The sequence below is a fragment of the Nothobranchius furzeri genome, chromosome 14 (genome assembly GCF_043380555.1).
Source record: "Nothobranchius furzeri strain GRZ-AD chromosome 14, NfurGRZ-RIMD1, whole genome shotgun sequence".
Classification (NCBI taxonomy): Eukaryota; Metazoa; Chordata; class Actinopteri; order Cyprinodontiformes; family Nothobranchiidae; genus Nothobranchius; species Nothobranchius furzeri.
In genome coordinates this window covers 19,869,848-19,885,051 of record NC_091754.1, presented here as the reverse complement: position 1 = coordinate 19,885,051, position 15,204 = coordinate 19,869,848, and the positions used below count along the sequence as shown (strand labels likewise).

Genomic DNA, 15,204 nt, shown 5'->3' with positions numbered 1-15,204 from the left:
CTCAGATCACTGTCAGAATCAGGTCAGAACTGACCACCAGAAGAGATGCGCGGCTCAGCGGGCCAGCTGGTTTCCGGGTTGGAACCGGATCAGAACCGCCGCCTGGTGGTTGGGATCCAGCTCACCTGGATGAGCTCCATAATCGGATGACAGGCGTCTCTTCCGCTCACTAAGAGCTAAGCTAGGTTAGGTGAACGGATATTAACGAGTATGAGACAGCTGACAGACGCTCATTCGTATTAATGTTGTATTAACTGACTGATGCTATTTTAATCGTCTGGTACACGATAGTAATCTGTACAATATTGTGATACTAGCACACGAGTTTAGGCTAACATGGTTAACTCACCAGACACCTGCTGCTCCCCCGCTGCTTCTCCTCCTTAATCCCTCTGGTTTGTCTCTGCTCTCTGAGGCGTGCAGCAAACTCATACCTTTATGGTTTTGGTCCATCACGAGTAAAATTGTAAACATTTAAAGTTTCCTCTGTGTCAGAGCTGGCATTATAATCTATATTTTTTACTGGATTAAGCTAACAGGACTCCATCAGATGACGTCAGTTGGTTTGGCCAAAAAAAAACTTTCTCACAAAAATGACTCTAAAAGCCTAAATAATTTATGTTTGTGTAAAAAAAAAATGTTTAAAACGAGTTTACATTATGTTTCTCTAAACATTGGTTTATGGGAGTCTCTAACCTGCAATTTGCTCTTTAAAATATAAATTCTGAAAAATAGGGCAGAATTCTGAGAAAAAAGGCAAAATTCTCTTTCTTTTCCTTTTTTATTTTCAGTTTTTTTCTTTTTCTTTTGACTTCTGAGAAAAAAAAGGCAGAATTTTGAGGAAAACATTGTTGTTTAAATGTTAACAAGCATTAAGTGACAGGTTCGTTGGCAGATCTGAAGCGTGACTGAGAGTTCTGTTGCCCAGACGCGGAGAGACGGAGATAACCGGCGTGGTTATCTCCTGTAGGTGTAGCTTGAGGGTTTAGAGGGCTGGTAAGCCTGGAGACTCGATGCAAAGTCTGGTGAGAACGATGACTGAGCAATGAATGAAACGCCGGCACTTCCTTAAGTAGTGTCGGCGTGATGACGTCAGTCGCCACGTTAGTGGCAGGAATGAATGGAATGCAGTCAGCTGGAGGAGTTCGTGACAGGACCCCCCCCTCTAGGGACGGCACCCGAAGTCCCAGGACGGCGGGCCCAGAAGTCTGTTAGCAGGGCAGGATCGACAAACGAGCTCGTGGGCTCCCAAGAGCGTTCCTCAGGCCCGTACCCCTCCCAGTCCACGAGGTACTGCCAACCTCGTCCCCGGCGGCGGGCGTCCAGTATCCTGCGGACCGTGTAGGTGCGATCCACCTCAACACCGCGGGGCGGAGGCACCCGGACCGGTGGAGGGTGGAGAGGAGAGGAGATCACCGGCTTAAGCTGGGAGACGTGAAAGACCGGGTGGATCCGGAGAGTAGCCGGGAGGCGTAGACGGCAGGTGACTGGATTGATGACCTTGAGGACAGGGAACGGACCCAGGAAGCGAGGAGTGAGCTTCCGGGAGCCAGCCGGCATCCTCAGGTTAGCGGAGGAGAGCCACACCTGGTCGCCAGACCGGAAGACGGGGCCAGGCCGGTGGCGGCGGCGATGCTGACGGGCATCTCCGTGTTGGCCCGGGTGATGGCCGCACGGGCCCGGATCCAGGCGAGCCGACAGCGGCGGACCAGCGTCTGGGCAGCAGGGACCACCACCTCGGGCACCTGATGATCAAACAGAGGAGGCTGATAACCGTAACAGGTCTCGAAGGGAGACAGACTCGTGGCAGAGGAGGTCTGGAGGTTGTATGACAGCTCCGCCCACAGGAGGAAGCGGGGCCAGGAGGTCGGCTGGGACGAAGCGAAGCAGCGCAGGTAGCGTCCAAGCTGCTGGTTAGCTCTCTCTGTCTGACCGTTTGTCTGCGGGTGGTATCCAGAGGACAGACTGGTGGAAGCACCGACCAGGCGACAGAACGCCTTCCAGAAGCGTGAGACGAACTGGGGTCCTCGGTCGGAAACCACGTCCTGAGGGAAACCATGGAGCCGCACCACCTGTTCCAGGAGCAGTTCGGCCGTTCTCTTGGCAGTGGGGAGGCCGGCTAGGGCCACTAAGTGCACGGCCTTGGAGAAACGGTCCGTGATAGTCATTATAGTGTCCAGGTGGTCGACCACCGGCAGTCCCGTGACAAAGTCCAGCCCGATGTGTGACCACGGCCGTTTGGGCACAGGGAGAGGCTGCAACTCTCCAGCGCCGGGTCGGTTGGAGGACTTGGAGCGAGCACACACATCACATGCAGCTGTAAACTCGCGGACGTCCTTCCTCATGGACGGCCACCAGAGAGCCCGACGGAGGAACTGGAGGGTACGGGCTTGTCCTTGATGTCCCGCGAGCCACGAACAATGCCCCCACGTGAGCGCCTCTTGCCGGCAGGAGGCGGGAACGTAGAGACGGTTCGGTGGGGTCTCCGGCGGCGCTGGATCGCCAGGAAGTGCCGCCTGTATGGACTGCTCCAACGGCCATTGGAGGGAGGCCAGGAAGCGTTGAGTCGGCAGAATGGTCCGAGGCTCCGGGGAGGCGGCATCTGGTGCGAAACGCCGAGAGAGAGCGTCCGCCTTGAGTTTCTTGGAGCCGGGCCGGTAGGCGATATGGAAGTGGTACGGCTCGAAAAAGAGGGCCCACCGAGCCTGACGTGGGTTGAGCTGGCGGGCAGTCTGTAGATGAATGAGATTCTGGTGGTCGGTCCAGATCAGAAAGGGATCGGTGGTCCCCAGGAGCCACTGCCTCCATTCCTCCAGCGCCCATTTTATTGCCAGCAGCTCTCTGTTGCCGACCCCGTAGTTCTGCTGTGTGGGGGAAAACTTCCGGGAGAAGTAGGCACATGGGTGGAGCTTAGAGTCTGGACCCCGTTGCGAGAGAACGGCCCCCGCTCCCACATCTGAGGTGTCCACCTCCACGACGAAGGGCCGGGTCTGGTCCGGGTGGAGGAGGATGGGTTCCTTAGTGAAACGTCCGACCAGCTCATGGAAAGCACGGACAGCCTCTGGAGTAAGGCGAAAAGGGCGAGGCTGATTGGTGGTTTTGGTGAGTGAGGTCAGTGGTGCTGCGAGGGAGCTGAAGTTGCGTATAAACCTCCGGTAAAAGTTCGAGAAACCCAGGAAGCTTTGCAGCTGCTTCAGGGTCGTGGGTAGAGGCCACTGAGCTACGGCCTGAACCTTCTGGGGGTCCATCTTCAGGCCCTGGGAGGAGATGGTAAAACCCAGGAAGGAGGTGGACTCCTGGTGAAACGCACACTTCTCCAGTTTGCAGTAAAGTCCATGGTCCAGGAGGCGGGACAGAACCGCTCGAACATGACGGATGTGCTCTTCGGCCGTGCGGGAGTAGATGAGGATGTCATCTAGATAGACAAAGACCCAGCGGCCCAACATGTCTCTCAGCACATCTGTAATGAACCGCTGGAAGACGGCGGGGCTGTTGCAGAGTCCAAAAGGCATCACCAAATATTCATAGTGGCCAGTGGGCGTGATAAAAGCGGTCTTCCACTCCTCACCTTCCTTAATACGGATGAGGTTATAGGCGCTGCGCAGATCCAGTTTAGTGAACACTGCGGCTTGTGTGATGGCGTCCAGAGCGGTGCCCATGAGAGGGAGAGGGTGACGGTCCCTGATCGTTATTTTATTTAACCCTCGATAGTCTATGCAGGGCCGGAGATCCCCCTCCTTCTTCTTAACAAAGAAAAACCCCGCGGCCCTGGGGTATGTTGAGGGTCGGATGAATCCCTTCTGCAGGGCATCAGTTATATAATTGTCCATAGCCCGGGTTTCCGCCGGAGAGAGGGAGAACAGGCGACCCCGAGGGGGGGTGGTGCCGGGCTGGAGCCTGATCTCCAGGTCGTAGGGTCGGTGAGGAGGTAACCTGGTAGTGGGTTCTTTAGCGAAGACCTGAGCGAGGTCGTGGTATTGAGGAGGGATGAGCGTCAGGTCTACGTCTGTGGGAGTGGCTGCTCTGGTCCGAGGTGCAGGGGAGTCCCGGTGGTTATGGCAACCCGTGCCCCAGGCCAGGACTTTACTGGTGGACCAGGAGATGTGAGGCTCATGGCGGCAGAACCAGGAATGACCCAGGATGAGTGGCGTGGCCGGAGCCTGGATGACCAGGAAGTGGAGGGTCTCCCGGTGTTGGTCAATAGTCATGTGGAGACCCTGAGTTCGGTGGGTGAGAGGGTACGGCATGATGGGCCGGCCGTCCACAGAGGTCACGGGAATGGGTCGGTCGAGGGCGGTGAGGGGTATCTTGAGCCGAGTAACCAGTCCGTGATCGATAAAACACTCCGCAGCCCCAGTGTCTAAAAGTGCCTCCAGTCTGGTCGGGCCTTGGTCCAGGTGGAGGGAGACCGGGAGAGTGGTTCGGTGTGGAGCCGGAAAGGTGGAGACTCCGGGTGGGACAGCTCCCACTCCGACCCGGAGGGACCTTTTCCCGGTCGTTTTGGGCACGTGCCACGGTGGTGACCCAAATCCCCACAGTAAGCGCATCTTCCCTCCTGGTAGCGCCGTGCCCGTTCCTCAGGGGGAAGATGTCCCAGCTGCATCGGCTCCTCCGTCAGTTGGTGAGCCGGCCGGCGGGGTGACGTCCTGGTGTGTACGGGGGCTGACATGGTGCTCGGCCGGTTCAGGATGCAGCGGTCCAGTTGGAGAGCCAGATCCACTGCCAGGTCCAGGGAGGTTGGGACCTCGTGCCCAATCATGCCCTCCCGGATTCTCGGTGACAGTCCCTCCAGGTAAACGGCCTTTAGGGCGGCGTCATCCCACCTCAACCGAGCTGCTGTCGTCCGGAAGCGAGAGGTGTACTGAGCCGCCGTCTGGGAGCCCTGGCGAAGCTGAAGCAGCCGCGTCTCGTCCGAGACCTCGCTGCTGGGGTGCACAAAAGTCTTTTTCATCTCCTTTACAAAAGTCTCATAGTCATTGCAGGCAGGAGATTTCTGATTGTAAAGAGCCGTCGCCCATTCACCGGCTCGACCTGTCAGCAGTGAGGTCAGCAGGGCGACACGAGAGCAGGGTGTGGGGTAACGTGCTGGTTGGCACTCGAAAGTCATGGCCAGGGTCGCCAACATGCCCTCCGGGGATCCCCTGGTTCCGTCCCACTTCTCTGGAAGGCTGAGGCGTGGTTCCATCCTGTCAGGAACAGCTGCGGTCTGACGTTGCAGAGCGGTGGTCAGCTGGAGTACTAGCTCGGTGAGTGACTCGATCTTAGTTGCTTGGCGATCAGCTGTGGCGCGGAGCTGGTTCATTTCTGCCGTATGCTGATCCAAGGTTGCGCGCTGTTGAGCCACTTCGGCACGCAGACGCGCAAACTCCGCTGGGTCAACTTTGGGCTCAGTCATCCTGTCAGGTTCGTTGGCAGATCTGAAGCGTGACTGAGAGTTCTGTTGCCCAGACGCGGAGAGACGGAGATAACCGGCGTGGTTATCTCCTGTAGGTGTAGCTTGAGGGTTTAGAGGGCTGGTAAGCCTGGAGACTCGATGCAAAGTCTGGTGAGAACGATGACTGAGCAATGAATGAAACGCCGGCACTTCCTTAAGTAGTGTCGGCGTGATGACGTCAGTCGCCACGTTAGTGGCAGGAATGAATGGAATGCAGTCAGCTGGAGGAGTTCGTGACATTACGTATGGAAAAGTAATGGGACTACTAAAAATAAAAAAATAAAGATAATTCTAAAACTGAATTGAGAAAAATGCAGAATTACCTTTCTTTTCTTTTTTCTAATCGGGTTTTTCTGTTTTCTTTTTGTTTTACTTCTGAGAAAAAAAAGTCAAAAAATGTATTTCTTTTTTTTTTCCTTTTCAGTGGCCCCAATCCTCCTTCATAATAAAGATATAAACCCATATAGCAGCCCATACAGGGTTTAATTCATGACAACGTCTTTCATTTTTGACTCTCTAACCATAAGCTTACTCTTCCTAGGAAGATTCAGCTCCCCAGCACTCACACTTAAATGGTTCATAATGTAATCTATACACTGGCATTTCCTTGTCATGATAGCTTCTCCTTGGTATACAGGATCTTCAGCAAAAGCCTTATGACGTGTCATGATTTCACTTTGGCTGCAGGATGCTTTTTTTTTACCAGAAACATTTACAACACCATTTCTTAATTCCAAGTTCTGTGTTAATCCATGAAACATTATCTTGATTATTGAGCAGAGTAAGCTAGTAAAAATTATTTGATCAATACACAGAAGTCCTTACCACATTACATTCTGGCAGGTTAGATGATGCGCTGCTGAAGTCTTCAGTGTTGAGCATTTCAAAGTCAGACTCTTCTGCAGCAATAGGAACACTAACAGTCATACTTGGGTTGTTTATGAAGGACATGATAGAGTCATCACTCTTGCTGTAGACTATGTACTTGTCACCAGCTTTGTCTACACCAGTCACATCTCCGTTCCCATTCCCGGTAAAGTGTTTGATGGCGCTGTTTGGTGTACCGTTTTGCCCAAAGTTCATGTGAAGTTTATCTATGGATCCATCCTCACTCTTCTTCTCCTTTTTATCCCTGAGACATGAACTGCTGCAGCGACTTCTAATCCATGATTTGATGAAAGCAATGCCTCTGCGAATCCGTTCAATTGCAACCTGCAAATTGTTCGTGTCGTCATCTTCTGCAGCCGCCAGATTGTCTGCGCTGAATGAACTCAGCAACAGGGCCAGGAACAGGTTCAGCACCTTCAAGAGGATGACATTACAGAAAACGAGGTTAATCTTTAGTCTGCTGCTCTTGGACGATAACTATAATATTTAGACAGCAAAAATGAATTTTGTAGTTATTTATTATTGTAATGAATTCACTATAAAAGATGCAATATACCACAAGATTCCCAATAACCATGACCATCATGTAGAGGATGAGGCACTTGGTGGTCCCAGCCACCTCCATACAGTCCCACATCGTCTCTATCCACTCTCCACAAAGCACTCGGAACACAATGAGGAATGAGTGCCAGAAGTCTTTCATGTGCCACCGAAGATTATTGTCCTGTGAGATTTTTTCCAAATTGTCCTTGTAGCTTTTTCCAAACAGCTGCATGCCCACAACAGCAAAGATGAAAACCACAATGGCCAGAACCAGGGTAAGGTTGCCCAAAGCTCCCACTGAATTACCAATTATTTTGATGAGTTTGTTAAGAGTGGGCCAAGATTTTGCCAACTTGAAAACTCTCAGCTGTAAAAAAACAAAATAAAAAAATTAAAGAAATAAAGTAACAAGAAAATGCATGTAATGCCATCATCAGTCCAAGCTTATGAACTTTACAATTAAAGCATATTTCATCAATCTCTCTTGAACAAGTGAGATTATGCATGCTCTGGAAAAAAGTTGAAACATTTAAGTAGTTAAACATTGTTAGCAAAAATAGAAGAAAAAAAAAGAAATCGTGAGTCAAACTCAAGTATATCTATCTTTTCAAAGTTTAGGGGGGAAGTTTTACTTGGCAGCCAGCCAACTTAGCATTAGCCTAAAAGACAGCTTGATTGAAAGGGAACTTCTTTTTTGAGTTAGCGGTGATGTTGATGAACTATACAGACCCACTGGCACCAAAAACATGCACTGAGACCAAATTCAACAGTTTTTTGCTGTTGTCTCTGGTATAAACAAATGCCGTGTGAAGGCAAAAAGCTCTCATGCTCCTGTTTCAGGATATGGAATTTGGTTGGATCAGAGGGGAGGTTGCCTAGAAACCTAGACAGCCCCTAGCAAAAGGATTTAGCTCTGTAAGTTGGTCCAGTCATGCTCCATTGGAGCCTCAACATGCCCAAACAGGCTTGTGTCTTGTCAATTACAGCGCTCTATCGGTTTGGTGGGCAGGATGTTACTGCGACAGAGTGAAACAACAAAGATGGCGACGGCTCATTTGAAACAACTTTGGCATGAACTATTTCCTTTAACTCAAGAGCTGATAGGGGTACTTAAGTTCTTTATAAAAAATGTATTTGCGTCTTTTTTGACAGTGTATAATGGACTGCCTTGCTGACCAACATCCGTACCGGTGAGTACATCACAGTTTGAAAGACAGCTGCAGATTCTGCCCAACAACAGAGCTCTCTTTATGGGTCGTGACTAGACTATTTATTCATATATGGCTTGTCAGGTTAGAGGGAAGCAGAAAAAGGCATGGTTTGTAGTCTTACTCATCATTTTTTCCATATGTTTGGAATTGTCTCCTCTGATTGGTTAACAGCAACACACCTCTACCATCAACTCCATTTGCTTTGCAATGTTGAGGTTTTATCTCCACAAATAACACAAGCCTAAAGGGGCTCTGCCATGTTGTGGAGTTGCTAATGCTAATAGTTAGCTTTTCTTAGCTGATACGTGCTCTGCTCTCTCCTGGACGCTAAATCAACACAACCTTCCCTGTTACGAGCCATGATGGCTGAGTCCATGAATGCTTATTTACAATGTGACGTAGATATACGTGTGGCCTTTTTTTTGACTCAATCGTTTGTCTATTTTCTGTCAGAAGCTAATGCAGGACATAGGGGTAGAAGGCAATTTTTTATGTTCTCCACAATGGTTTAAATATGAATGAGTACCTTTAAAATCTAAATTAAACAAAGGTTCAAGATACATACCAAAAGGATTGGTACTTTTAACCCCCAGAGACCCACGGTTGCAATATTACATCAGATTTAAGTCTACAAAAATAAACCTTCCCCATTTTTTTTTCTTTTTAAAACCACATTTACATTGCTAATAGGTCCTATTGTTCAGTTCTGCAACACTATTGGCTGTTAAAATGTGTAAATAGGCCCGCTTATCTGGCCTCCTAGAACAATATGTGAAAGGTTAAAAAAAGATTTTGCAGTTGTTTTCTAAATTTGGGTCTCTGGAGGTTAAGTGCATTTTTAAGTTCCTTTTTCAAACACAGGAAATGTTTTCTTACGTTAAGAACTTAAAAATGTATTCAGAAGAAAAACTTTTTTGAATTTGTAAAATTATACTCACCAGTCTGAATGATCTCAAAATGGACATGCCCTTCACATTAGTCAAACAAAGTTCTACCAAACTTAAACAAACAATAACTGCATCAAAAATATTCCAGCCCACTTGAAAGTAATAGTACGGATCCAAAGCTATGAGCTTGAGGACCATTTCTGCTGTGAAGATCCCAGTGAACACCTTCAAGAGAAAAAAGAAATTACATTTTACTTCGTAAACCAGAAACAAAACTAAAATCATAGAGGTGCACGGCTGACTTACCAGATTGCCCACATACAACATGTAGCTGAACGATGCATTCATTGGATCATGTTCCATGGCCATAAATAATGTGTTGAGGACAATGCAGATGGTAATAGCCAAGTCCATGAAAGGGTCCATCACAATAAGACTAATGATTTTCTTGATTTTCAGCCAACATGGACAAAACTCCCAGATGAGGAAGGTGTGAGCAAAGTCATACCAGCAAGGAGGACACTTTTGTCTTGATTCTTCAAGTTCTAATGTCAAAGCAAACAAAACGTTTTATAAAAAAAATAACTGTTAATACTTCCATAGATCCATAACGATAGGTAATAAAATAATTAGGCATAGCATAAGAAATACATACCTTCCATGGTGCTTGTTATGACACTAGCGATACTGTGAATTCTCTGTCTGGCTTCTGGGCCATCAAGTACATCCAAAAACTCCCCATAGTTTTGTCCACTAGCCTCTCTGTACTCTGTATCAGTTGTGTCAGCCTTGATAAAGAAATGGTTGTTATGAATGGATCAGTGTCACAGAAAACAGGCTGCAAAGTTTGCCAACATTTAACTTAATAGCTACATAGAACTTAAAACAAAGTGTTTTTCTTCTTGATTTGGAAGAAGGTCGTACAATAAAGTAAATTGCAAAAGAACCAGTGTGTTCTCAGCTAATTAAATGTTTCTTACATTTTCTCCAGTGTAGACCATATCTACTGACAATTTAGGCAGATGGAATCCCAAAGGTGATGATGATGGGAGTGAATCCCCATCCACTAGAGCGACTACCCCATTGCAGTCTACAGAGCTGTGCCTGATACTATTTGGTTGAAATCGGAGATGAGGTAAGAAGCTGCACTGACTCATACTGCTGGTGCGTCGATCACACCTCTGGGAATGAAACAGGGATCCCCTCCGACTCAGGGTGCCTTCAAAAATGCTGTTCTCATCATCTGCAAACTCATTTTCTGAGCCCACATCTTGCGGTTGGCTTTGGAAACTGAAAAAGCTGGTCTTGCTGTTTCGTCTCGATGAAAGCAGCGGTCCACGAAAGCTCAGGAAGGACTAGGAGAAAAAGATATTGATATCGCTGATCTTCAAAAGGAAAGAAAAACAATGACAATAGGATTTATATATGAATTAAGGGAAAAATGACGACATGTCAATAAAAGGGTGTTGACGAAGATGAACACCGCAAGGAAATTGACAACTTAAAAGTTACATTGTGAAGAAGAATGAGATGGTAAAGAAGATGATCATGATGACGATCACTGAGATGAAGACAAAAAATGACGATAATGATGATTATGATGGTCATTCATACTGCATGACAGTGACAAGAACAAGCAAGAAATAAATGATGATAATGATGATGATGATGATGATGATGATGGTGATGGTGATAATCAAGATGATGTGAAAATGATGAAAAAACACAATTGCACCTGTGGACCAACGTGAACTTTCTGACATCTCAATGTGTATCCTTTTCTAGACTCACTCTAATCAGCTGTTTTCAGCCAATAACAGCTTCATTTCCTCTGATAAATTTCAGGTCTGCCAGCGTTTGAAAAACTCAATCACTAATATATTTTTAGAATTTCCTTATGCTTTACTGTCTCATTTATTATACTGTTGACAAATAAAAGCTCATCAAAGATAATATATGAAATTGTAATCGACCTTAAAGCAATGAAGATGACTTTATACGCCTTTTTCTTGACTTGTCATGAAGTACTCATTAAAAACTGTAAAGTTCCATCATTGATAGGCAAGTAAATGAATATAAAACAGACAAAAAAAAACTAGAAACAAACATTTCCTAGTATCAGTTGACGTATTTAACCAGTTCAGTGGCCTAGTGGTAGAGTGGACTGAGAGATCGGGGTTCGAATCACGGTCTGGTCATACCAAAGACCCTTCCTGCTTGACACTCATTTTAAGGGGTTGGATTAGGGGGTTAAACCACCAAATAGTTCCCGAGCGTGGCCGTGTCTGCAGCTCACCGCTCCCCACGGGGATGGGTCAAACGTGGAGGACAATTTTCACCACACACCAGTTTGTGTGACAACTATTGGACTTTAACTTTTAATATATCTGAAGTGCATTTCTGCAGGAAGGTTAAGAACAAAATATAGCCCATCTGCTGCTGCTGGTTCCTTAAACAGTCTCAGTTTGGATAAATAAAAATAAGTTACAATCAAATTTTAAAAACTAGCTCGTTCAAGTGGAGCCTGAAGTTGAAATGTTAGGCAATTCCCGTTGTAGATGTCTCTAGATGCACGGGAAGTGCCTCATCTAGCTTTAGCTATTTGTGCAGCAAATAAGAAAGTGAAGAGAGTTTGCATAAATCAACCTGATGTTTTTGAAACTGGAGTTGTAATTCAGCAACAATCCAGTTTGATTTTGGCCACACAGACTTGTGGTTAGATCCCCACTCTGGTCAGGATTAAATTATTTGCCCACAAAGAGGCTTATCAGAGTGCTACCAAGAACAAGCAGGATATTAATTGTTCAGAATATTTGACAGAAAAGAACTCTGCTTCCAAACATCTCATCATAGCTGAGAGCAGAGTTCAGGATGAAGGGAGAGAAGTGTAGCATGTCATAGTCAAAGTATATAATACTGCACCTGGTGCATGGATGAGCATTTCATGTCATAGTTGAGCATGTTTGCATCCACAGAGAATCTGAAACGAGCCTTCTTTATGCTGTCCAGAGAATCTGATTTAGGGATTTTTTCCACTTCTTTTTCCTCTGAATCCTTTTTTTTCTTCCTTCTGTTGCGCCTCTCTTTGGCACTTTTGGAGCTCAGCTTGGAAGCATCAGAGGAACTCTCAGTGGCCCCACCTTTGCCGAATCCATCTCCACCTTCTGCCAATGCTGCTTTTGCTAATGCCTAAAAAAGGGAAGGCAAGCCTGTGAGGATAAATAGATGGAAAAAACCTTTCTGTCTGTGTCCCGTCCTCATACCTGAGCATCCTCTTGCTGCCGTTTCAGCTGCTCAAGCATGGCCTCAAACTCCTCCTCTTTCTCTTGAGCTTTCTTTATGCTGGCCTGGCACTGCTCCTCGTAGGCCATAGCTACCACAGCCAAAATCAAGTTGACCAAGTAGAAAGAGCCAAGGAATATGACCAGGACAAAAAAGATCATGTAGGGTTTTCCAGCAACTCGCAAAGTCTGGAAATAGAGAAAAAACAAGGTCATTTGTAAGCAGACTCATGCTTGTTAGGCTTTCATTCACACAAGTAACTGACATGAAAGTTGCTTTTGAGAATCAGGGTTTGAATTATCACGGTGTTTTGTATAATGAACAGAATATGACTCTGAAGGGAACTGTGTTGTGTTGTTTTAAAGACCAAGTTCACTCATTTTTACACTTAAGAGTGGTCTTTAGTATAAATGAAGGCCTTGTGATTCGAGCTTTGTGAGAAAAAAGCTCTGATGCTTGTGTTTCAAAAACTGGAAGTGAGCCAAAGTGGGGATGAGTAGATCACATCAGAATTAGGAGTCTTATTTCCTGATATCCGGACATCTCGCCTCTGATTGGCTAACAGCAATGTGACTCTACCACTCACTCCATTTGCTTTACAATGTTGATGTTTTATCTCCACAAATAACACAAACCAGGAAGAAGTTCTGCCATGTCATGGCATTGCTAATGCTAATGGTTAGCTTCTACTAGCTGGGATGTGCTCTACTCTCTCCTGGATGCTAAACCAACAACAGCCTTCCCATTTAGAAGCCAAGATGGGTGAGCCCATGAATGCCAACGTGACAATGTGGCTTATCAAATCCAAAGTTTCCTCATAATAAACTCTAAAACTAGTAAAAAGGAAATAGGGGTAGAAGACTATTTTCATGTTCAGCTTGCATGTTAAAGGTGTGGTTTACTCATTTATTTACCGTATTTTACGGACTATAAGACGCAACTTTTTTCCCACGCTTTGAACCGTGCGGCTTATAATGAGGTGCGGCTTTACTGAAGGTTTTCCTTCACCTGCCAGGGGGCGCTTTAGCAGAAAGTGAAACAGGTGGAAGTCAAAAATGGAAATCGAAGAAAGTGCTCAATTTAATTTAGCACATGCAAGCAGCCGGCACGACGAAGATTTTTTTTCAAATCCATACCCCCTCATCATGGTAACTACACGTATGAGTTCATATGTTGCCGCATTTAAGTTGAAGGCCATCGATCTGGCAGTAAAGGAGGGAAACAGTGCTGCCGCACGTAAGCTTGGCATGAATGAATCCATGGTTCGGCGCTGGAGACGGCAGCGGAAAGAACTCATTCAAGCCAGCTTCAGCCGGGGATGATGATAGCAACACGGACAGCGACACTGACATCGCCACAGAAAAGGTGTGTGATGAAGCTCTACTGAGGCTGTTCAACTCTGACACTGAAGAAGAGGACTTTAATGGCTTTAGTGCACAAGAGGAAGATGAGAGCGAATGACTTTTTCTGGTAGGCAAGTGTGTTTTATTTACTAACCAGGCATGTGTTGTGTGCAGTTGTTATTTTCTAATCATCCAGGGCTTATTAATGCTGTGCCAGCGCTGTTCTTTTCTTCTAAACATGCATGCAAATTACCGGTAATAACGCGTCAGTGCTGTTTTTATTTTATAACCATCCAGAAATATGAATGCTATCAGTGCTGTTTTCTTTTCTAAACTTGCAGGCACGTTCACCTGTGTTTGTTTTGTTGCATTAAAACAACAACGAAAAACCTCCGTGTAGCGTCTTTCTAATTATCTTATGTTATAGCCATACATGCGCTGTGTGCCGGAGACCTGCATGTGGCTGCTGCGCTGCAGCTTGTATCGAGTGCAGCGTGTGTGTGTGTGTGTGTGTGTGTAGAAAACCTTTTTTTTTGTTGGTGCGGCTTATATTGAGGTACGCTCTATAGTCCGGAAATTACGGTAATATATTTGTAGTGTTGCCAAGATGGGCGGAGCCATTAATGCAAATTCACAGTGTGACATAGATATGTGAGAATTTTCAAATCCTTGCATTTCACTGTCTTTTTTCCATCAGACGTTAATGCAGGAAATAGGTTAGCCTGCCTTAAAAACTCAACTGATTACAATCAGAAATAATAATAAAAACTATTTTTTTCAGTCAACCACACCTTTGAACTCAGAATAACCGACATATTTATAAAACAAGTGAAAAACATTTTCTCATTGAACTTGGCCTTTGTTGCCAAGCCTTTCAATAGTCAGAACAGAGTCATTTTTCATGCGTCATTCAAGTTGTTTGTCTGAGCCACATAGGGACTCCTCATATAACCTTTGAGCAAAATGCACCTGCACCGATGCTTGTTTAAACAAGATGCTTTGTAAATTTCATTCTGTTATTACACTCGACAGAATTTCAAAGAAGGCCTGGTTCGTGTGGCAAGTAACTATTCAAAATGTTACCTGATTCAAATAAGATTTTATTTTATTAATGTTCATTAAAGTCATGTATACTAACAATCATTTGCAAACCAAAATTTCAAGGTAAAGCATGAGTGATGTGGAAAATCATCCCAATAAATGAGCCATCTGTAAATGGCCTGTATTTGTAAAGCACCTTCTCAAGTGGGTCCTACAACACCCCCAAGAAAATTCACAACTAAATCAGTCATTCACACACACACACACACACACACACACACACACACACACACACACACACACACACACACACACACACACACACACACACACACACACACACACACACACACACACACACACACACACACACACACACACACACACACACACACACACACACACGATTTTGAGCTAATGTAGCCACAGCTGCCCTGGGGCGCACTGACGAAAGCGAGGCTGCCGTACACTAGTCTCTTTGGTCTCTCTGACCACCACCAGCGGGCAACATGTGTGACAGACGGTTGAACCTGCAACCCTCCCGTTATGCCACTGTCGCACTAATTATTTAAAGA

At 46.1% G+C, this 15,204-nt stretch overlaps 1 protein-coding gene across 2 annotated transcripts in view; it reads right to left on the bottom strand.

Moving 5' to 3' along the window:
- Positions 1-15,204, bottom strand: part of scn1laa (sodium channel, voltage-gated, type I-like, alpha) — a 37,403-nt gene that overhangs the window by 10,774 nt on the left and 11,425 nt on the right. Inside the window, exons 10-17 of one of the 2 annotated variants that reach the window (XM_054746967.2) lie at positions 12,227-12,433; positions 11,886-12,152; positions 9,944-10,318; positions 9,619-9,751; positions 9,270-9,508; positions 9,015-9,188; positions 6,879-7,232; positions 6,260-6,736 (exon numbers count right to left, since the gene is read on the bottom strand). In XM_054746967.2, the coding sequence (XP_054602942.2) occupies positions 6,260-6,736; positions 6,879-7,232; positions 9,015-9,188; positions 9,270-9,508; positions 9,619-9,751; positions 9,944-10,318; positions 11,886-12,152; positions 12,227-12,433 (2,226 nt within the window). The remainder of the gene's footprint in view (positions 1-6,259; positions 6,737-6,878; positions 7,233-9,014; positions 9,189-9,269; positions 9,509-9,618; positions 9,752-9,943; positions 10,319-11,885; positions 12,153-12,226; positions 12,434-15,204) is intronic. The other variant, XM_054746968.2, reaches the window with a different exon arrangement.